This window comes from Pseudophryne corroboree, chromosome 3 (genome assembly GCF_028390025.1).
Source record: "Pseudophryne corroboree isolate aPseCor3 chromosome 3, aPseCor3.hap2, whole genome shotgun sequence".
In the NCBI taxonomy this organism is placed as follows: domain Eukaryota; kingdom Metazoa; phylum Chordata; class Amphibia; order Anura; family Myobatrachidae; genus Pseudophryne; species Pseudophryne corroboree.
Genome location: NC_086446.1, coordinates 73,778,219 through 73,800,874, shown reverse-complemented (window position 1 = coordinate 73,800,874; position 22,656 = coordinate 73,778,219). Strand labels below are relative to the sequence as shown.

Here is a 22,656-nt window from a genome sequence, read left to right as displayed (position 1 = left end):
GGGTGGCTGCTACTGTTGTGCCTAGGGATGCCCTCAACCCTAAATATAAAGATACACTCCCAGTAGGCGTAGGCTTAGCGTGTGTAACTCTGCTAAATTCGCCTTGCGACCGATCAACTCGGAATGAGGGCCATTGTTTCTGGTTTCCTTGTTTGTAAATTAGTGTAATTTGTATCACGTTTGCAGTCTATTATAAAGACAGCTTCGGGAAAGAAACGTCCCGTGTGAAAAAATTTTTTTGTCAGTTTAAAGTCTCCTTAAGTGATTGTGCAGTGCAATGCAATGTTATAGGCCCTACACACTGGCCGATTTTCTGAAAGATATGAACGATCTCGTTCATAAATGAATGAGAACTCGTTCATATCTTTCAGTGTGGAGACTCCAGCGATGAACGATGCGCGTCCCCGCGCTCGTTCATCGCTGGTCCCCCGTCGGCTGTGCATGCAGGCCAATATGGACGATCTCGTCCATATTTGCCTGCACTTCAATGCAGCCGGGTGACGGGGGGAGTGAAGAAACTTCACTCCCCCCGTCACTGCCCCCCCCCCCCGCCGCCGGGTCGCTCGTCGGCCATATCCGCCGTCGGGCAGCTCGGCGGCGGGTCGGCCAGTGAGTAGGGCCCTTTTCTGATAACACAGAGGTGGTCATTCCGAGTTGATTGCTCACTAGCAGTTTTTAGCAGCCATGCAAACGCTATGCCGCCTCCCACTGGGAGTGTATTTTAGCTTAGCAGAAGTGCGAACGAAATGACCTCTTAGCAGTTTCTGAGTAGCTTCACACTTACTCGGCATCTGCGATCAGTTCAGTGCTTGTCGTTCCTGGTTTGACGTCACAAACACACCCAGCGTTCGTCCAGACACTCCCCCGTTTCTCCAGCCACTCCCGCGTTTTTCTCAGAAACGGTAGCGTTTTTCCGCACACACCCATAAAACGGCCAGTTTCCGCCCAGAAACACCCACTTCCTGTCAATCACATTACGATCACCAGAACGATGAAAAAGCTGTGAGTAAAATTCCTAACTGCATCGCAAATTTACTTGGCGCAGTCGCACTGCGGACATTGCACATGCGCAATAAGCGGAAAATCGCTGCGATGCGAAGAAAAATACAGAGCGAACAACTCGGAATGACCACCAAAGTACCAGCCAATCAGCTCCTAACTGCCATGCCACAGGATGGGTTTAAAAAATTACAGTTAGGAGTAGATTGGCTGGTACTTTATCTCCAGCAACTTTATCTCCATCCAAGCCTTAGTAAATAGACCCCTTTGTTTATACGTCTAGATCAGGACAGATTATATTTGATCAGTGCTGTTTCCAGGTGTTGATAATAAATGTGTGAAACCACATAGAATGAACTAATACCTCAATTTGCACACAGCAGCTCAACAATAGCTTTCTGGACCTCAATTGAGACTATTTCTTATCAGCTTTACTAGAACGCAATTATAATGAACAGACCTTATTTGTGAGAGAAGAGACATTTTTCTTTATTATTTATTTTTATTATTAGTATAACACAGGACACAATTGGAGAAATTCATAATTTATTATATTAAGCTGACTGTAGGATTATTCACAACCCCTATACTGCTCATATATATGATGATCAGGAACGTCAGATGTAATAGGCATCCACTTTAGTCGTATAAAACCCTTGACTATAAGAAGACAAGTGTGTTGATAGGACCCCTGGCACAATATTTTAAGATTTCTATTTTATTTCTATTCTATACAAGTTTTAATATTTAACTTTTTATTAATTATGGTGGGGTAAGGATGTGATTTTAACCAAATCGAATAAAAGTTATATTCTTTCTGTGTGTCTTTCTGTGTGTTTTGTATACGTTAGTATGACAGGAAAGGGCCCAACCACACATCACTGACAAACACATACCCTGTAATGCTGCACACATCTTATAATGCAGCACACATATGCCCTGTAATGCAGCATACACATGCCCTGTAGTGCAGCACACACATACCCTGTAGTGCAGCACACATATGCCTGTAGTGCAGCACACACATGCCCTGTAGTGCAGCACACATATGCCTGTAGTGCAGCACACACATGCCCTGTAGTGCAGCACACATATGCCTGTAGTGCAGCACACACATGCCTGTAATGCAGCATACACATGCCATGTAGTGCAGCACACATATGCCTGTAATGCAACACACACATGCCCTGTAGTGCAGCACACATATGCCTGTAGTGCAGCACACACATGCCCTGTAGTGCAGCACACATATGCCTGTAATGCAACACACACATGCCCTGTAGTGCAGCACACATATGCCTTGTAGTGCAGCACACACATGCCTGTAATGCAGCATACACATGCCATGTAGTGCAGCACACATATGCCGGTAATGCAACACACACATGCCCTGTAGTGCAGCACACACATGCCTGTAATGCAGCACACACATGCCCTGTAGTGCAGCACACACATGCCCTGTAGTGCAGCACACACATGCCATGTAGTGCAGCACACACATGCCAGTAATGCAGCATACACATGCCCTGTAGTGCAGCACACACATGCCTGTAATGCAGCACACATATGCCTTGTAGTGCAGCACACATATGCCTGTAATGCAACACACACATGCCCTGTAGTGCAGCACCCATATGCCTTGTAGTGCAGCACACACATGCCTGTAATGCAGCATACACATGCCATGTAGTGCAGCACACATATGCCTGTAATGCAACACACACATGCCCTGTAGTGCAGCACACATATGCCTGTAATGCAACACACACATGCCCTGTAGTGCAGCACACACATGCCCTGTAGTGCAGCACACACATGCCCTGTAGTGCAGCACACACATGCCAGTAATGCAGCATACACATGCCCTGTAGTGCAGCACACATACCTGTAATGCAGCACACACATGCCTTGTAGTGCAGCACACACATGCCAGTAATGCAGCATACACATGCCCTGTAGTGCAGCACACATATGCCTGTAGTGCAGCACACACATGCCCTGTAGTGCAGCACACACATGCCCTGTAGTGCAGCACACATATGCCTTGTAGTGCAGCACACACATGCCTGTAATGCAGCATACACATGCCCTGTAGTGCAGCCCACACATGGCTGTAATGCAGCACACACATGCCCTGTAGTGCAGCACACACATGCCTGTAATGCAACACACACATGCCCTGTAGTGCAGCACACACATGCCTGTAGTGCAGCACACACATGCCTTGTAGTGCAGCACACACATGCCCTGTAGTGCAGCACACATATGCCTTGTAGTGCAGCACACACATGCCTGTAATGCAGCATACACATGCCCTGTAGTGCAGCACACACATGCCAGTAATGCAGCATACACATGCCCTGTAGTGCAGCACACATATGCCTTGTAGTGCAGCACACACATGCCTGTAATGCAGCATACACATGCCCTGTAGTGCAGCACACATATGCCTGTAGTGCAGCACACACATGCCCTGTAGTGCAGCACACACATGCCCTGTAGTGCAGCACACATATGCCTTGTAGTGCAGCACACACATGCCTGTAATGCAGCATACACATGCCCTGTAGTGCAGCACACATATGCCTGTAATGCAACAGACACATGCTATGTGTGGTGCAAAAATTTTGATTGCGCAGGTGTTCGCAAAGTGATTGACAGAGGCCGTTTGTGGGCGGTAACTGGCCATTTACTGGGATTGCAAGAGAAAATGCAGGCATTTGCAAGCTTTTTCAGGGCGGGTGTGTGACGTCAGCTCCGAAACTGATCAGCCTGTTCTCATTGCACTGTATGAGTAAATCCTGGGTTGCGCACACACTGCACAGACTGGAAAAATAATTTAATGCTGAGTGAGGTGTGAACGGATCTGCAGCTGTCCGCTGACTGAGGGTTTTTTGGCAGCTCGGCGCACACATTTGATCGCACACTTGCACAGCGAATGTACACTCACCTTGGGCGCAACTGTCTTAACGCAGCACAACAAATTTAGCAGCCCAGCGATCAGGTCTTAAGCACTCCCTATGTCAACTGACATGCTGCAACTGGCAGGGGGCTGCGAGTGATATTGCAAGACACGTTCTGCACATGTACAGAATAGATCTTGCACCTGCTAAGACCCCACAACATCTGCTTTGTATATAAACCATCAGAATTAGGTACAAATCTGATTTAGGCCCAATGCTCTTCTCTATACTGTATATATCTTTTAAAATACAGTGTTCCAGCTACTGGATTTATATCAATATGTGGCTGATGAGTGTCACTTTACATTATAGGTGTCTCACTTACTGATCTGGTCATGGATCTAATAATAAATGAATGAAGGAACCCAGGATCAGATGAAAAATTGGACACAATGACTATAGAAATGCCGGTTCTGGGGCGTCCGTTTTCCCTTGGGATGCTGTATGATTGCCGTAATGATACGCTCATTCCAGGTAAATGCTTATTTTTATGTTATAGTTACTGGAGAAGAATTAATGACCAAAAATCCCTGATCTTATTTTCCAGTGTATGACTTGAATACATTGGTAAATGTTCCGTCTCACTATGCAACTGATTCTGACTTGCAAATAAAGCAAAAAGGAGCCGGTCATTTGTCACCTGCACAAACCGTGTTGTACTTGAAAGGCTGCAAATACATTTATTTATGTTACATGCAGACCACAAATACTGGACAGCTTTATTTGTACAATGCAATTTAACTTCTGATTAGACACTTCTCTCTCATATCTACAGCTCTACACATTTTACATCTGCCCACCTGCAGTGTACAGTAGCATGGTTTTACCAAGGTGGACAGTTGCCGTACTTGGGGGGTTATTCAGAGATGGATGCTTCCACAGCAAGATCTACATCCATCTACTCACATGCAGGGGGCCTCCCAGCACACATCAAGGCCATCCAGCATGTGTGTTGTGCCGCCCTGCGATGCATATGCAATTTAATTGCAAATGCATCGATTTGATGATGACCCCTGACAAAGGGCGGATCCAAAATAAAATGACAGCGGGGTCACCACAATAGGGGAAGGTGCATGGGGGGTCTTTGGCGCAAGCTTCTGATGAAGTGGGCACATTACGAGGGGCACGGTCCTCACAGAAAATTCGATACCCATGAGCCATGCCCATGGTTTTAATCACACCGGGGTCCCTGGCAGGAAAAAAACCCAAACACATTGGTGACCATAGAAAAAATAAAAACACACATTGGCCTACAAGAAAAACACACACCACACATTGTCCCCCACAGTTAAAACCCCCCAAACACATTGTACCCCACAGGAAAAAATAAAACATTAATCGGGTGAGAGAACCTGCTGGAGGCAGATATGATGGGTAACAGTTGTAGTGGTGAGAGTCTCGCTTTGGGAAGACCAGTTAGGAGACTATTGCAATAATCAATGCAGGAGATAATGAGAGCATGGATTAGAGTCTCATCTTTTTTCCACCTCCATCAAACCTCACATTTCTCCACACTGGTATTCCATTAAATGACCTAATGTATGTAGCTTCCAGCTCGTTCTCCCCTCTTCATCGGTTTACTCCTCTAAAGACTTTGACAGCTGCATCATCAACTACTACTCCCCCAATCCTCCTCCCTTATTCTCCATGACTTCCTCACTACTGCAAGTGACTCTCTAAGGCATCTCCACTTCCACCACTACAATGGATGACTGTGCTGACTATTCCAAAGCTGGGGAGGAAGCTATTCACCAAGTCATACCTTCTGTATCTTCTAATATCACACATCTTCTTCCTATGCCTGATTCCGCCTTCCATGACCCATTCTTCTGTCACAGAGGATGATTACTGCAGCTCTTCTCCTCTAAAATCATTCCCCAAACTGCCCTTCGGCTTCCCCTGATCTAGTACTGGACATCTACCACTAACATACAGTGTTCTTTATATTGTATCTTTATTTCACTTCTACTACTTCATCTTTGTGTCTCTTAGTTTTTCTCTTATGTCGCACACTGGTAAAGTCACAATTTGTTCTTTCTAGTACAGAAGCTGTTTCTGTTCAACATGTTGTCATATTACACACATGTATAAAATAGAAAGATTACAATGGATACAGGGTGGAATTTGTTATGGCACAGTGACTGTACATGTTTTGTTATTATTCAGGTATAACATTGTTGCACCATCATGCATTGGGAGAGAATGTGGCATCAACACCTCAAGAGGACACATCTTTTGACATTATAGCCTCAGACACAGTGTCTGATAAATCATCAGCCCTAGATGTCTCAGCATCTATAAAAGCCAGTTTACTCTCTGGTCTGATAGAAGTTGGTGGATCTGCCAGTTACCTAAATGCCAAGAAGACATCTAAGAACCAAGCCAGAGTCACCCTAAAGTACTCTAGGACCACAAGGTTTGAGTATCTGAGCATGGACCATTTAGGTGCCCAGAACATGAATTTTCGTGAAGTGTTTGACAAAGGGATGGCCACCCATGTGGTCACTGGTATTGTATATGGTGCGCAAGCTTTTTTTATATTTGACCGTGAGGTGTCTACTTCAGAGAACACTCAGCATATACAAGGGAAACTCCAGGTCATGATTCAAAAAATTCCCTCAATTACAACTGAAGGAAAGGGAGATCTGACAATGAATGATAAAGATAAGGAACAAGTAAAAAAAATTAGCTGTACAGTTCATGGAGACTTCGCCCTGGAGAGCAATCCGCTCACATATGAAGATGCCATAAACATTTATACTGACCTCCCAAAGCTACTAGGAGAGAAAGGGGAAAAGGTTGTACCTGTGATAATATGGCTGTATCCATTGAGGAAACTGGACAGTAAAGCTATACGGTTAGTAAGAGACATTAGTGCAGATCTTGTTTTCAGGACAGAAAAGGTGACACAGAAAATGATAGATGTTACCATACACTGTAATGATCTGATGAGACATCCGGCTGCTGAGACCTTTCCAGATATCAAGAGTAACATCATTCAGTTCAGAGAGCAGTGTGATCTATTTACACTCACATTTAAGAAGCTGCTTGCACAGACCTTACCCTCTATCCGTGGTGGGAAATTAGAGGAAGCTGCAATTGCTGATATTTTACATAATATACAACAATCTCCATTTAACAGTCTCCACATTACACAGTTTTTGAGCAGAAAAGAACAGGAGATGGATACTGTAAGCTCCTACGTTAAAATGCTGCCCAACATCAAAGTATTCCCATCTCAGACTGAAAGAAACAAACTAATATCTGACCCTTTGATTGACTATGTTGTGTTTTATAATTTTGCTTCCTTAAACAAGGAGACATATCTTTCTGATATGTGTAATTGGCTCCAATCACCTGGATATAATGTCTATGAGAATAAAATCATCTCACCGTGGTTCAAGGACAATGATGTCACTACGAGGGCCAGGAGATGTGTGAGAGCATTTCAGGAATTTGCTGCCACCAATGCATCCAGTGAGAAGACCAGATTCATTATCTCATCTGTCCCAGACCAGAGTAATCCTGGGGTCTCTATTTACCTGTATGACCGTGGGGATTTGCTGAGTGCAAACTTTGAGCCTCCAACTAAACCTCATCCCTCAGTTATCAGTGGTAGAACACATGATAGTATGGAACTCACCCCCAGTCCTGCAGACTTTGGGAAAGAGTTCATAAATGGATACAGGATAAAGTATAGGTCTGCTGAGGAGGAGAAATGGTCACATTTTATAACAAATAAAGACCAGAAGATCACAGTTACAGGACTAAAGCCTCAAAGTACCAGCTCAGATACTCTGCATTTTGTAACCCAGGTTTTAGTGCTGCCAGCAGTGTTACAGAAGGTGAAATAACCCTTCCCACCAGTCCACCTGAAGCCAAACACGTCACTGCTGAACCCTCCTCTCTTCTATTACAGTTCAAAAAACAAACTATAAGAGACCACAGTAACTGAGTATAATGTTGAATACAAGGCAAAGGCTGAAAAGAAAGCAGAACAAATATCAGGAAAGAACAGAATTTTTGTTTCATTGAGGGGCTAAAGCCACGGACAGCCTACATGATCAGTGTGTTGGCCATATGTGGTGAAGCTGCGATCAGTGCTCTCAGTGATGAGAGTGTAATTACAACAAAAGAAAATGAGGATTACAATACCCCCAAGGATAATTCTATTTGGTCATTGCTTGCATTGATCATATTCTATCATCATTGTTTAACTATTCATGTAGTACAGTACCTACACAAATGAAACTGTACATCTTTATTTTCAGAACACTGACTTTCCCGAAGTAGAATAAAACTGCTCATGTTTTCTCCACAGCTCACACAACTCAAAGTGGCCAAAAAAGTGCCTTTTACTGAAATTACAAGAAAATTAAGTAAAATAAATTTTGCTTTTATGATTAAATATACACTTCCAAATAATGATGATTTTTGTACATGTTTGAATGAAACGCGTAACATGTGTAGGAATAAAATGGTAGCCCAACAAGCCACACCATTTTGGAGAATAGATAACCAATTTCATCAAATGTGAGGGCCGTGTGTTTATTGATTGTGAAAGATCTGAATATTAAAATCCAAATCTCTGAACTACCTCATTCTTTTTGTAGTAAATGGTGTTATGGTCTTTTGATCAGTGGAGAAGTAGAGAAGTTGTCCAATGCAACCAATCAGAATCTACCTACCATTTTATAACGTGTACTGTATTTTATATATACTTCCTCAAAACTGATTGGTTTCTATGGACAACTTCTCCACTAGTCCATTTCTCCACTCTTTTCACTGATTCATACATCAACCACAATATTTACTAAGGGTCAATTGTTATTCAAAGAAGGACTCTTCTGTCAAACAAACATGCCCCTGAGAATGTAGATGCCAGTATGAGAGAAACCATATACATTTAGTGCACTCACCGCCACTGACTCTACTAGTTTTTCTTTAATATAGTGTTATATTGCCAGTGATCATGGGAGGTCATTCCGAGTTGTTCACTCGCAAGGCGATTTTAGCAGAGTTGCACACGCTAAGCCGCCGCCTACTGGGAGTGTATCTTAGCATCTTAAAATTGCGAACGATGTATTCGCAATATTGCGATTAGCACACTTCTTAGCAGTTTCAGAGTAGCTTCAGACTTACTCAGCATCTGCGATCAGTTCAGTGCTTGTCGTTCCTGGTTTGACGTCACAAACACACCCAGCGTTCGCCCAGACACTCCCCCGTTTCTCCAGCCACTCCTGCGTTTTTTCCGGAAACTGTAGCGTTTTTTCCCACACGCCCATAAAACGGCCAGTTTCCGCCCAGAAACACCCATTTCCTGTCAATCACATTACGATCGCCTGAGCGATGAAAAAGCCGTGAGTAAAAATCCTAACTTCATAGCAAATTTACTTGGCGCAGTCGCAGTGCGGACATTGCGCGTGCGCACTAAGCTGAAAATCGCTGCGATGCAATGAAATTTACCGAGCGAACGACTCGGAATGAGGGCCATTATACAATAGTCAAATGTCCCAGATATTTTTAAAGATGGGACTCTGCTTTCAAATAAAGGTGCCTCTGAGTTTTTCCAAGCACAGATGGGGGAGATATACCTTCACTCCAGATTTCCTAATGAATTGTGCCGTGTATGGGTGTCCACTGGTAATCACACGATATCAACAGAGAGTAATGACCCAATGTTCATATTATTTGAATGATGAGACCCAAATGTATTAAACTAGCGTAAATTGGAATATGAGGTTATATAGATGACATATAATTGTTATGCTCTCTCTCCAATTTCTGGATTTTCAAAAGTTTGTAATGATATTCTTTAAGGAGTGGGGCGTAATGACATAATTGCAAATCTGTCATGATGATGTCAACGAGACCCACCTCTAACTAGGTTAGAGATGCCACAAGTATAATGAGGTCACCTAGGTAAGTATCCAGCCCCCCATTTGGTACCATGCAATGTGTTATGACTAGTACCACTCATTCTTCACAATGAAAGACTTAAACAACAATGTTTACAAATAGAGAATATAATGATGAGCCTTTCATATATCAGCTAAGTCTAGAAATTTGTGAATCATAAGTGCATCTTGTTACAAGAATAAAATACAGATAGCTAATAAAGTAATTATATTAGTAGATGCCACAGGAACATTGAAAACAGCCCTGATCATTGGTGTGACCAATTATATCTTGGGTGTGAATGGAAAGGTGACTTTAGGTACTTGTACACGAGGTTACAGATACATCTGAGCTCACAGCCAAACCTTGTTATTGAGAGCCATGAAAGTGGCTGCCAAATGCCTTATTCCCTCGCCATGATAGACACACCAGGGTTTGGAGACACAGAAGGAATGGCGCTGTACAAGAAGATCACAGAAGACCTTCGTGCAGTTGGTACAGCAGACAATGGCATTGATCAGATAGATGCTGTGTGCTCTGTAGTTTGGGCATCTTTGGCTTGGTTGACACCCACACACATATACACACAGATGTATATATTTTTAGTTTTATATCTGCTACTGTATCTTTGGAAAAGGTATCAGAGACAAAGTGCAAGGGAGTCTCCCAGTGAAAGTCACCCATTAAGTGGGCCAGTTCAGTTACAAAGCAGGTCTCCCCAAACCCAGGTACAATGTATACATCCAGAAATACTGTATATAAGGCTACACACTAGTAAATGTTAAAATAAAAACATGCTCATTTAGAGATATTTTATGAAAATGGCAAACACATGGGATACAAAGGAGATGTATAGATAGTACAGAGAGATCCATGACTATATAAAAGTATACCACATGCGGATACAATTACTCTAATCCACAAGTTCTCAAACTTGGTCCTCGGGACCCGATACAGGTCACCTGTGGATTTTTACAATATGGCAGTTGGTGATACACAGTGCACATTATCAAAAAAAGCAAGTTATCCCTTGTGCTTGTATTAGGCGAAAATGTAATACTGTATAATCAGATCTCTTGATACTGCATATTTAATCAGGATTTTCTTTGTTATGATATACTCAAAGTATCTATCCAGTATCCAATCAGTACCCTTGCCCTACAAAGAAAAGTATAGAAGTGCATATGCTGATGGCAGGATGTGTGTGCCTGTATTTAGTTCCAACAGATAAAGGCCACAATTTAATATGTATCCAACTGCCTATAATTAAAAATAGGTCCAAAGCCCCCCCCCCCCCAAAACATGCAAACGGTTATCAATACCAACTGGTCCAAAAAGGCATACAAAGCAAACCTATATGTCCCCTGCCCTGCTTCTACTGCATGCCTGCGTTTCACCAAGGACAGTGAACAGGAGGGTGAGAGTGCAATGGAGTGGGTAACGGATGAGAGAAGAGAGATGTAGAAAGAGGGATCTGCTATTGTGTGTATGCTCTGAACATTGCCCCTGTTAGTAATCCAGCACAGGGGATGCAGGGAGCCCCACTTAATGAGAGTCCCATTAATATAACGAATTGGGCTATGGCTCAGTGCAAGGTAATGTGCACTGTGTTATATGATAAGAAATTGTAGTATCAATTCTGGATGGTCATAGTAGGTTCCTAAGTATCAGTAATCTACCTCTACAATTATGCAACCTAAGTAGTCTCACAAAATTAGCGATATTAGGTTTACAATAATATTCATGAGCATAATATAGAAAAGACTGCAATGTCTGTTAAGACTGTTAAGTGCCCACATCAGTTAATTGGATGTACCATCATATACATATTTGGGAAGAAACCACACTCAGTATATCACCTGAGCAAATTAGCATGTATCAGGCATATAGATATAATAAAAAATAAGAATTTACTTACCGATAATTCTATTTCTCGTAGTCCGTAGTGGATGCTGGGGACTCCGTAAGGACCATGGGGAATAGCGGCTCCGCAGGAGACTGGGCACATCTAAAGAAAGCTTTAGGACTATCTGGTGTGCACTGGCTCCTCCCCCCATGACCCTCCTCCAAGCCTCAGTTAGGATACTGTGCCCGGACGAGCGTACACAATAAGGAAGGATTTTGAATCCCGGGTAAGACTCATACCAGCCACACCAATCACACTGTACAACTTGTGATCTGAACCCAGTTAACAGCATGATAACAGAGGAGCCTCTAGAAAAGATGGCTCACTACAGCAATAACCCGAATTTTTTTGGTAACAATAACTATGTACCAGTATTGCAGACAATCCGCACTTGGGATGGGCGCCCAGCATCCACTACGGACCTCTATCGGTAAGTAAATTCTTATTTTCTCTGACGTCCTAGTGGATGCTGGGGACTCCGTAAGGACCATGGGGATTATACCAAAGCTCCCAAACGGGCGGGAGAGTGCGGATGACTCTGCAGCACCAATTGAGAGAACTCCAGGTCCTCCTCAGCCAGGGTATCAATTTTGTAGAATTTTACAAACGTATTTGCTCCTGACCAAGTAGCTGCTCGGCAAAGTTGTAAAGCCGAGACCCCTCGGGCAGCCGCCCAAGATGAGCCCACCTTCCTCGTGGAGTGGGCATTTACAGATTTTTGGCTGTGGCAGGCCTGCCACAGAATGTGCAAGCTGAATTGTACTACAAATCCAACGAGCAATAGTCTGCTTAGAAGCAGGAGCACCCAGCTTGTTGGGTGCATACAGGATAAACAGCGAGTCAGATTTCCTGACTCCAGCCGTCCTGGAAACATATTTTTCAGGGCCCTGACAACGTCTAGCAACTTGGAGTCCTCCAAGTCCCTAGTAGCCGCAGGCACCAGAATAGGTTGGTTCAGGTGAACGCTGAAACCACCTTAGAGAGAAATTGAGGACAAGTCCTGAATTCCACCCTGTCCGAATGGAAAATCAGGTAAGGGCTTTTATAGGACAAAGCCGCCAACTCTGACACGCGCCTGGCCGAGGCCAGGGCCAATAGCATGACCACATTCCATGTGAGATATTTTAACTCCACAGATTTAAGTGGTTCAAACCAATGTGACTTTTGGAACCCAAAAACTACATTGAGATCCCAAAGTGCCACTGGAGGCACAAAAGGAGGCTGTATATGCAGTACCCCTTTTACAAACGTCTGAACTTCAGGGACTGAAGCTAGTTCTTTTTGGAAGAAAATGGACAGAGCCGAAATTTGAACCTTAATGGACCCCAATTTCAGGCCCATAGACACTCCTGTTTGCAGGAAATGTAGGAATCGACCCAGTTGAATTTCCTCCGTCGGGCCTTACTGGCCTCGCACCACGCAACATATTTTCGCCAAATGCGGTGATAATGTTTTGCGGTTACATCCTTCCTGGCTTTGATGAGGATAGGGATGACTTCATCCGGAATGCCTTTTTTCCTTCAGGATCCGGCGTTCAACCGCCATGCCATCAAACGCAGCCACGGTAAGTCTTGGAACAGACAGGGTCCTTGCTGGAGCAGGTCCCTTCTTAGAGGTAGAGGCCACGGATCCTCCGTGAGCATCTCTTGAAGTTCCGGTTACCAAGTCCTTCTTGGCCAATCCGGAGCCACGAGAATAGTTCTTACTCCTCTCCGTCTTATAATTCTCAGTACCTTGGGTATGAGAGGCAGAGGAGGGAACACATACACTGACTGGTACACCCACGGTGTTACCAGAGCGTCCACAGCTATTGCCTGAGGGTCCCTTGACCTGGCGCAATACCTGTCCAGTTTTTTGTTGAGGCGGGACGCCATCATGTCCACCTTTGGTTTTTCCCAACGGTTTACAATCATGTGGAAGACTTCTGGGTGAAGTCCCCACTCTCCCGGGTGGAGGTCGTGCCTGCTGAGGAAGTCTGCTTCCCAGTTGTCCACTCCCGGAATGAATACTGCTGACAGTGCTATCACATGATTTTCCGCCCAGCGAAGAATCCTTGCAGCTTCTGCGATTGCCCCCCTGCTTCTTGTGCCACCCTGTCTGATTACGTGGGTGACTGCCGTGATGTTGTCCGACTGGATCAACACCGGCTGACCTTGAAGCAGAGGTCTTGCTAAGCTTAGAGCATTGTAAATGGCCCTTAGCTTCAGGATATTTATGTGAAGTGATGTCTCCAGGCTTGACCATAAGCCCTGGAAATTCCTTCCCTGTGTGACTGCTACCCAGCCTCGCAGGCTGGCATCCGTGGTCACCAGGACCCAGTCCTGAATGCCGAATCTGCGGCCCTCTAGAAGATGAGCACTCTGCAACCACCACAGGAGGGACACCCTTGTCCTTGGTGACAGGGTTATCCGCTGATGCATCTGAAAATGCGACCCGGACCATTTGTCCAGCAGGTCCCACTGGAAAGTTCTTGCGTGGAATCTGCCGAATGGGATTGCTTCATAGGAAGCCACCATTTTACCCAGAACCCTTGTGCATTGATGCACTGAGACTTGGCTCGGTTTTAGGAGGTTCCTGACTAGCTCGGATAACTCCCTGGCTTTCTCCTCCGGGAGAAACACCTTTTTCTGGACTGTGTCCAGGATCATCCCTAGGAACAGAAGACGAGTCGTCGGAACCAGCTGCGATTTTGGAATATTGAGAATCCAATCGTGCTGCCGCAACACTACCTGAGATAGTGCTACACCGACCTCCAACTGTTCCCTGGATCTTACCCTTATCAGGGAATCGTCCAAGTAAGGGATAACTAAAATTCCCTTCCTTCGAAGGAATATCATCATTTCGGCCATTACCTTGGTAAAGACCCGGGGTGCCGTGGACCATACATACGGCAGCGTCTGAACTGATAGTGACAGTTCTGTACCATAAACCTGAGGTACCCTTGGTGAGAAGGGTAAAATTTGACATGAAGGTAAGCATCCTTGATGTCCCGAGACATCATGTAGTCCCCTTCTTCCAGGTTCGCAATCACTGCTCTGAGTGACTCAATCTTGAATTTGAACCTCTGTATGTAAGTGTTCAAAGATTTTAGATTTAGAATCGGTCTCACCGAGCCGTCCGGCTTCGGTACCACAACAGTGTGGAATAATACCCCTTTCCCTGTTGCAGGAGGGGTACCTTGATTATCACCTGCTGGGAATACAGCTTGTGAATGGCTTCCAAAACTGTCTCCGTGTCAGAAGGAGACATCGGTAAAGCCGACTTTAGGAAACGGCGAGGGGGAGACGTCTCGCATTCTAATTTGTACCCCTGAGATATCACCTGAAGGATCCAGGGGTCTACTTGCGAGTGAGCCCACTGCGCGCTGAAATTCATTGAGACGGGCCCCCCACCGTGCCTGATTCTGCTTGTAAAGCCCCAGCGTCATACTGAGGGCTTGACAGAGGCGGGAGAGGGTTTCTGTTCCTGTCAACTGGCTGATTTCTGCAGCCTTTTTCCTCTCCCTCTGTCACGGGGCAGAAATGAGGAACCTTTTGCCCCTTGTCTACGAAAAGACTGCGCCTGATAATACGGCGTCTTCTCATGTTGAGAGGCGACCTGGGGTACAAACGTGGATTTCCCAGCTGTTGCCGTGGCCACCAGGTCTGAAAGACCGACCCCAAATAACTCCTCCCCTTAATAAGGCAATACTTCCAAATGCCGTTTGGAATATGCATCACCTGACCACTGACGTGTCCATAACCCTCTACTGGTAGAAATGGACAACGCACTTAGACTTGATGCCAGTCGGCAAATATTCCGCTGTGCATCACGCATATATAGAAATGCATCTTTTAAATGCTCTATAGGCAAAAATATACTGTCCCTATCTAGGGTATCAATATTTTCAGTCAGGGAATCCGACCATGCCAACCCAGCACTGCACATCCAGGCTGAGGCTATTGCTGGTCGCAGTATAAAACCAGTATGTGTGTAAATACATTTTAGGATACCCTCCTGCTTTCTATCAGCAGGATCCTTAAGGGCGGCCATCTCAGGAGAGGGTAGAGCCCTTACAAGCGTGTGAGCGCTTTATCTTCCCTAGGGGGTGTTTCCCAACGCACCCTAACCTCTGGCGGGAAAGGATATAATGCCAATAACATTTTAGAAATTATCAGTTGTTATCGGGGGAAAACCACGCATCATCACACACCTCATTTAATTTCTCAGATTCCGGAAAACTACAGGTAGTTTTTCCTCACCGAACATAATACCCCTTTTTGGTGGTACTCGTATTATCAGAAATGTGTAAAACATTTTTCATTGCCTCAATCATGTAACGTGTGGCCCTACTGGAAGTCACATTTGTCTCTTCACCGTCGACACTGGAGTCAGTATCCGTGTCGGCGTCTATATCTGCCATCTGAGGTAACGGGCGCTTTAGAGCCCCAGACAGCCTATGAGACGTCTGGACAGGCACAAGCTGAGTAGCCGGCTGTCTCATGTCAACCACTGTCTTTTATACAGAGCTGACACTGTCACGTAATTCCTTCCAACAGTTCATCCACTCAGGTGTCGACCCCCTAGGGGTTGACATCACTATTCCAGGCAATCTGCTCCATCTCCACATAATTTTTCTCCTCATACATGTCGACACAAACGTACCTACATACAGCACACACACAGGGAATGCTCTGATAGAGGACAGGACCCCACTAGCCCTTTGGGGAGACAGAGGGAGAGTTTGCCAGCACACACCAGAGCGCTATATATATATACAGGGATAACCTTATATAAGTGTTTTTCCCCTTATAGCTGCTGTATCATTAATACTGCGCTTAATTAGTGCCCCCCCTCTCTTTTTTAACCCTTTCTGTAGTGTAGTGACTGCAGGGGAGAGACAGGGAGCTTCCCTCCAACTGAGCTGTGAGGGAAAATGGCGCCAGTGTGCTGAGGAGATAGGCTCCGCCCCTTTTTCGCGGACTTTTCTCCTGCTTTTTTATGGATTCTGGCAGGGGTTAAAATTCATCCATATAGCCCTGGGGGCTATATGTGATGTATTTTCGCCAGCCAAGGTGTTTTTATTGCTGCTCAGGGCGCCCCCCCCCTAGCGCCCTGCACCCTCAGTGACCGAAGTGTGAAGTGTGCTGAGGAGCAATGGCGCACAGCTGCAGTGCTGTGCGCTACCTTGTTGAAGACAGGACGTCTTCTGCCGCCGATTTTCCGGACCTCTTCTGCCTTCTGGCTCTGTAAGGGGGCCGGCGGCGCGGCTCTGGGACCCATCCAGGCTGGGCCTGTGATCGTCCCTCTGGAGCTAATGTCCAGTAGCCAAGAAGCCCAATCCACTCTGCACGCAGGTGAGTTCGCTTCTTCTCCCCTTAGTCTCTCGATGCAGTGAGCCTGTTGCCAGCAGGTCTCACTGAAAATAACAAACCTAAACTAAAACTTTCACTAAGAAGCTCAGGAGAGCCCCTAGTGTGCACCCTTCTCGTTCGGGCACAGAGATCTAACTGGGGCTTGGAGGAGGGTCATGGGGGGAGGAGCCAGTGCACACCAGATAGTCCTAAAGCTTTCTTTAGATGTGCCCAGTCTCCTGCGGAGCCGCTATTCCCCATGGTCCTTACGGAGTCCCCAGCATCCACTAGGACGTCAGAGAAATAATAATAAAGTACTTATCAGAGTATAAGTGCGTGGGGTCCAGTTCTGTGTACAGGACCTATGCAGGGGTGTAGAGAGCTATGGCGGGCCCAGGCACTGGTTCGGAGGCATGGCCTTATCGCAGAAGGGATGACCATGCCCCCTTATGCAAATGATGGGGGGAAGAAATCTTTTCAGTGCCGCAAAGATTTGGGGGTGATATTGTGCCCCTCATCCAGGGGCAAATCCACAGGGGGCGTGATCAGTGTGATTGATCCCCCCACACCACCGTACAGATGGATGAGACAGCTGGTGCTGCTAAGTGGCAGCAGCCTCTCTGCACCACCATCTACAACCATCCATCAGGCCCAGGCCAGGGTAATTAGTATCCCCCCCCCCCCTCTCTGTGGCAGTGGGCCTAAGGTATCTAGTTTTGGATGTGCATTTCACCAAGGGTTGGCTTGTTCACCAAGTTAAATGTATGGTGCCCTGTAGCTCCTTATAAAATGGACCTGTAATCTGTAGAAGTTAATCGAATAAGTGGGGGGGGGGGGCAGGAAGTATACTTCATCCCACCACTTCCTTGATCAAGGTTCCATGGGACCAATCCTGGTTATAGTATGGGGGGAGGGGAGGGGGAGTGGTAGGGAACCCTATTGTGTCCACCAGTCATTTACCATCCTTCCTAAAATGGGAGCTATCCTTTCCTGATGGACAGTTGTGGGAACCTATGATCATGCCCATTAGGGTATGTGGAGTGGTATTATCCGGGCCCTCCTGTGTAGTCTATACCATGAGGTTGAAATCTACCCTATCACTTCTAGATGGAGCATCAGTGACGTGAAGATGCACCTTCACTACCCACCATGGAATCACAAGGTGCCACATGATCTGAAGAGAGCCTGTTGCTTGCCAATAATGTATGAATGACCATGCACATATGCAGACTCACAGGCCACTCCATGTGATCCCATATTTGTTTGTGGTTGCTATGCACCCTAATGCCAGGATAGAGTGTTACGGTCCTGTAGATCGGAAAACTCCCTCATATGTTTTCACTGATATTCTAAAAATAGGGTAATATAAGTGTAAAAAAAAAAAAAGGGTATATAATGTGTATTTTTAATTAATGAATGTGTGGGTATGACCTAATGACAAATAATGTAAATAAAGTTTCAGTATTAAGATCACTTATGTATGAATAAAGATTTTTGATATGTTATAGTATGCAGATGTGTTCGTATCTTCCAGTGATGACTGAAGGAGGCTGCAGCGCCGAGATGTATTAACATCTTGGATGCCGAAGTGGCGTAGTGAAAACTCCTCCCTCCATTGTCAGACTATCCACAGAGCGTCAGCGTAGTACTGATGCTCTGTGTCTCTGCCCCGGCCAGCTCCAGTGAGCATGTGCGAGATCTTGCTACTCTGGCGAGATCTCCTGTGCAGCGCGGAGCTAGCAGCCACTGCAGCCAGAGACAGCGCTGTCCCTGGATGTGGTGTATGGACAATGACACCTGCAGCTGTCCAAATCGATAGCTGCAGGTGTCAGAATGGTCGGTGCAACTGACTGTTCATACATTGCCCTGCATAGAGCCCCTGTCACCTTGCACACACCACCGCATCAAACATCGGGGGAAGTAGCATCAGTGCACATAAGATGCACTGATATCACTTCCCCAGATATTTCTGCTTCATACATCTATCCCCATGTGACCTGGGTTCATGTAGGGTGTGTGTATGCTGGTTCTTGCAGTAGTAAGTCCCATAGGGCCTAATACAGACCCCGTCGCTGATGTGCGAAAATTGCTATGAAGATTTTTTTGCATATCTGAGCATGCGTGCACGACGGTACGCGCATGTGCAAGGTCCTAAACTGTTTTCTCTGCAGAACGCAGTTTAAGATCTGGAGGAGGTCGGGAATGGGGCGTTGACGCTTTGTTTTGAGGGCGTCGACTCTCTGTTTAAGGGACGTGGTCCGGATAATGGAGGCGTGTCTGGGCCGTTGCTTGTGCTTGTCGCGGCGGCTGCGTGACGTCACACACAGCTGCTGCAATGAAAAACATGGCAGGTAGCTATCTGCCTTCATAGGCAGAGGTCTACTCAAAACAAGCAATAAGTTCTTAACTTCTTATGCCCCCAATATATCGTACACTGTTCCAGGATATATAGAATAAAACATTCACAGCTTTACGATTCAGACGCAGCATCGGATCATACAATGTAGGAGGTGTCTAATTATACAATACACCTCCTGCATATTAGCATATTGTAGCAGAGCAGCTAAGTCTAAAGACGTCTGAATCAGGCCCTTAGTGTATTTACTTAATGCAATAAAGTGTCTTTAACCAGTTAACTCAGCTTTGATTGGCACAGTCACAACCCTTGAGATGTGCTGAGCAGGTATCAGTAGCACTGGAAACTGCAGTAAGTATCCAGCTAATATATGGTAACTGGTGCTGAGGAGATATGCAGTAGTGGGTAACAGCAGCAGCACTGGAACAAACACAGGGAACAATAATAGCATGCTGTGGGAGCCAGGGATACAGGCTTAATGCAAAGTTGTTCTGGCAAAGGGCAATTGTCTTAAGAAATTTAAATAGGTGGCTCAAACCACTGATGCAGTCAGGTGATTAGAAACCAGTGCAGGATTGGGTGAATGATGATTAGCTGACTGAAACGAAGATGTCGGCACCCATGTCCTGGCAGCTGCAGGATCCACATGCAGAGCCTAACAGTTCATGTCAGCAGGCGTGGACTGAGCAGTCCGGTGACTGACAGTCCTATACCTACATAGTTTTAAGACTGTATACGACTCATTGTACCAGTGGCGTGCAGTGAGGTCAGTGGCTGGTGAGGCACTGCAGCCATAATGTACGCTGAGGCCCACCGATGACCCCTACCACCGCTGAGCTGATGTCTTCTATTGCCCCACAAGCCAATACCCACTGCTGCTGCTGCTAATGGCTGCTGCCTATGCCAATCTACTACAAAATTGACGCCATCAACCGTCCTGGCCCCCCTGCCGCTAATTTGCATCCCATTCCGATGCAGCCACTGCCTAACTTGTGATGAGCAGGCGGCTAATATATTGTAAATTTGGTAATATAAAAAATAAATATTAAGGGGGGAGGGTGATGCCAGGGAGAGGGTGACAGCAGTGGGTGACAGAGAGGGTGACGCTGACAGCATTGGGAGACAGGGAGAGGGTGATGCCAGGGAGAGGGTGACAGAAGTGGGTGCCAGAGAGAAGGTGACACTGACAGCATTGGGAGACAGAGAGGGTGACACCAGGGAAAGGATGACAGCATTGGGTGACAGAGAGAAGGTGACGCTGACAGCATTGGGTGACAGAGTGGGTGACACCAGGGAGAGGGTGACAGAAGTGGGTGCCAGAGAGAAGGTGACACTGACAGCATTGGGAGACAGGGAGAGGGTGATGCCAGGGAGAGGGTGACAGCAGTGGGTGCCAGAGAGAAGGTGACACTGACAGCATTGGGAGACAGGGAGAGGGTGACAGAAGTGGGTGCCAGAGAGAAGGTGACACTGACAGCATTGGGAGACAGGGAGAGGGTGACAGAAGTGGGTGCCAGAGAGAAGGTGACACTGACAGCATTGGGAGACAGGGAGAGGGTGACACCAGGGAGAGGGTGACAGAAGTGGGTGCCAGAGAGAAGGTGACACTGACAGCATTGGGAGACAGGGAGAGGGTGACACCAGGGAGAGGGTGACAGAAGTGGGTGCCAGGGAGAGGGTGATGCTGTGGAGAGGATGACAGCAGTGGGTTACACGGAGAGGGTGACACTAGGTATAGCACAATTTAAAATACAACATAAACAGTACATCCCGGGGTCCGTGGAACAGCACGGGTGAGCTCACACAATGTCACACTGAAAACACACTTTTTGGGGGGCACGCTTGAAAATGTCCACAGGGATGTAAATGCACACATTTTTTTCTGGTCCTGCTCTTATCAGCGATCGGGAAAGGCACACGGAAAAGCTTTTTAGTATCAGGGTGACCCGTTCCCCCTAACGCAGACAGCAGAAGGGACCCTCTATCACTATATACTGTACTACACTCTCGGTAATTTACCTCACATATTAGCTCAATATTTTTTCCTATTTTTCAGCACTCTCTCATTGGCGAATTTGTTGTAGTCTCCCTGCACTGTCCTTTGGCATCAGGGTTACGATCAGCATCTAACACCAACAGCAGAAGTGTTCTGTCTGTCTTATTTTTTTTATTTACAGTACATTATACAGTGCAGGTACACAATTATGTATTCCTGTTTTAACTGGAAATACCTATGCAAATAACTATGTTACTGCACAATCTGCTGAATCAAATTGTATCAATCGCTTTCTTCAACAAAAAATTCTAACAATGTGGCAATCATAAAATAACAGTGTTGCTACCACTTACATAAGCAACAAACGTTTTAGTAATTAGAACACATCAGCGTTTCTGTTATCTTTATCACAAGCTTGCAGTATATTGGCCCTCATTCCGAGTTGTTCGCTCGCTAGCTGCTTTTAGCAGCATTGCACACGCTAAGCTGCCGCCCTCTGGGAGTAAATCTTAGTATAGCAAAATTGCGAACAAAAGATTCGCAAAATTGCGAGTAGAAATTTCTTAGCAGTTTGTGAGTAGCTCGGGACTTACTCTGCCAGTGCGATCAGTTCAGTCAGTTTCGTTCCTGGTTTGACGTCACAAACACACCCAGCGTTCGCCCAGACACTCCCCCGTTTCTCCAGCCACTCCCGCGTTTTTCCCAGAAACGGCAACGTTTTTTCACACACACCCTTAAAACGGCCAGTTTCCGCCCAGAAACACCCACTTCCTGTCAATCACATTACGATCACCAGAACAAAGAAAAGACCTCGTAATGCCGTGAGTAAAATACCTAACTGCATAGCAAATTTACTTGGCGCAGTCGCACTGCGGACATTGCGCATGCGCAGTAAGCGGAAAATCGCAATATAGCAAAAATCGGCAACGAGCGATCAACTCGGAATGACCACCATTGTTGCTCCTGAGACGCTCATGCTTGATCAATTGAGGTGAATACTGTTCTCTCTAATACAAGCCTATACTGTTATTCTAAAGGACCTCGATACTTTATTAATTGAGGTGACAATTGTGTCTTTTCCATATTGGGTTACTCTAACTTTACATTATTTTATATTTATGTGATCTTTTTCAAATATCACAATAATTGGCGGTTAGGGAGCAATATGATTAAGGATCATTAATGCCAATTAACTTGTTTTTTGT

The 22,656-nt window shown here is 45.7% G+C and overlaps 1 protein-coding gene across 2 annotated transcripts in view; it reads left to right on the top strand.

The window, feature by feature from the left end:
* Nucleotides 1-4,292: 4,292 nt before the first annotated feature.
* Nucleotides 4,293-22,656, top strand: part of LOC135054772 (cytolytic toxin-alpha-like) — a 184,405-nt gene continuing 166,041 nt past the window's right edge. The window contains exons 1-2 of one of the 2 annotated variants that reach the window (XM_063958093.1): nucleotides 4,293-4,436; nucleotides 6,129-7,894. In XM_063958093.1, the coding sequence (XP_063814163.1) occupies nucleotides 4,355-4,436; nucleotides 6,129-7,816 (1,770 nt within the window). In that variant the 5' untranslated portion in view covers nucleotides 4,293-4,354 and the 3' untranslated portion in view covers nucleotides 7,817-7,894. Of the gene's footprint in view, nucleotides 4,437-6,128; nucleotides 7,895-22,656 lie in introns of those variants that run through there. The other variant, XM_063958094.1, reaches the window with a different exon arrangement.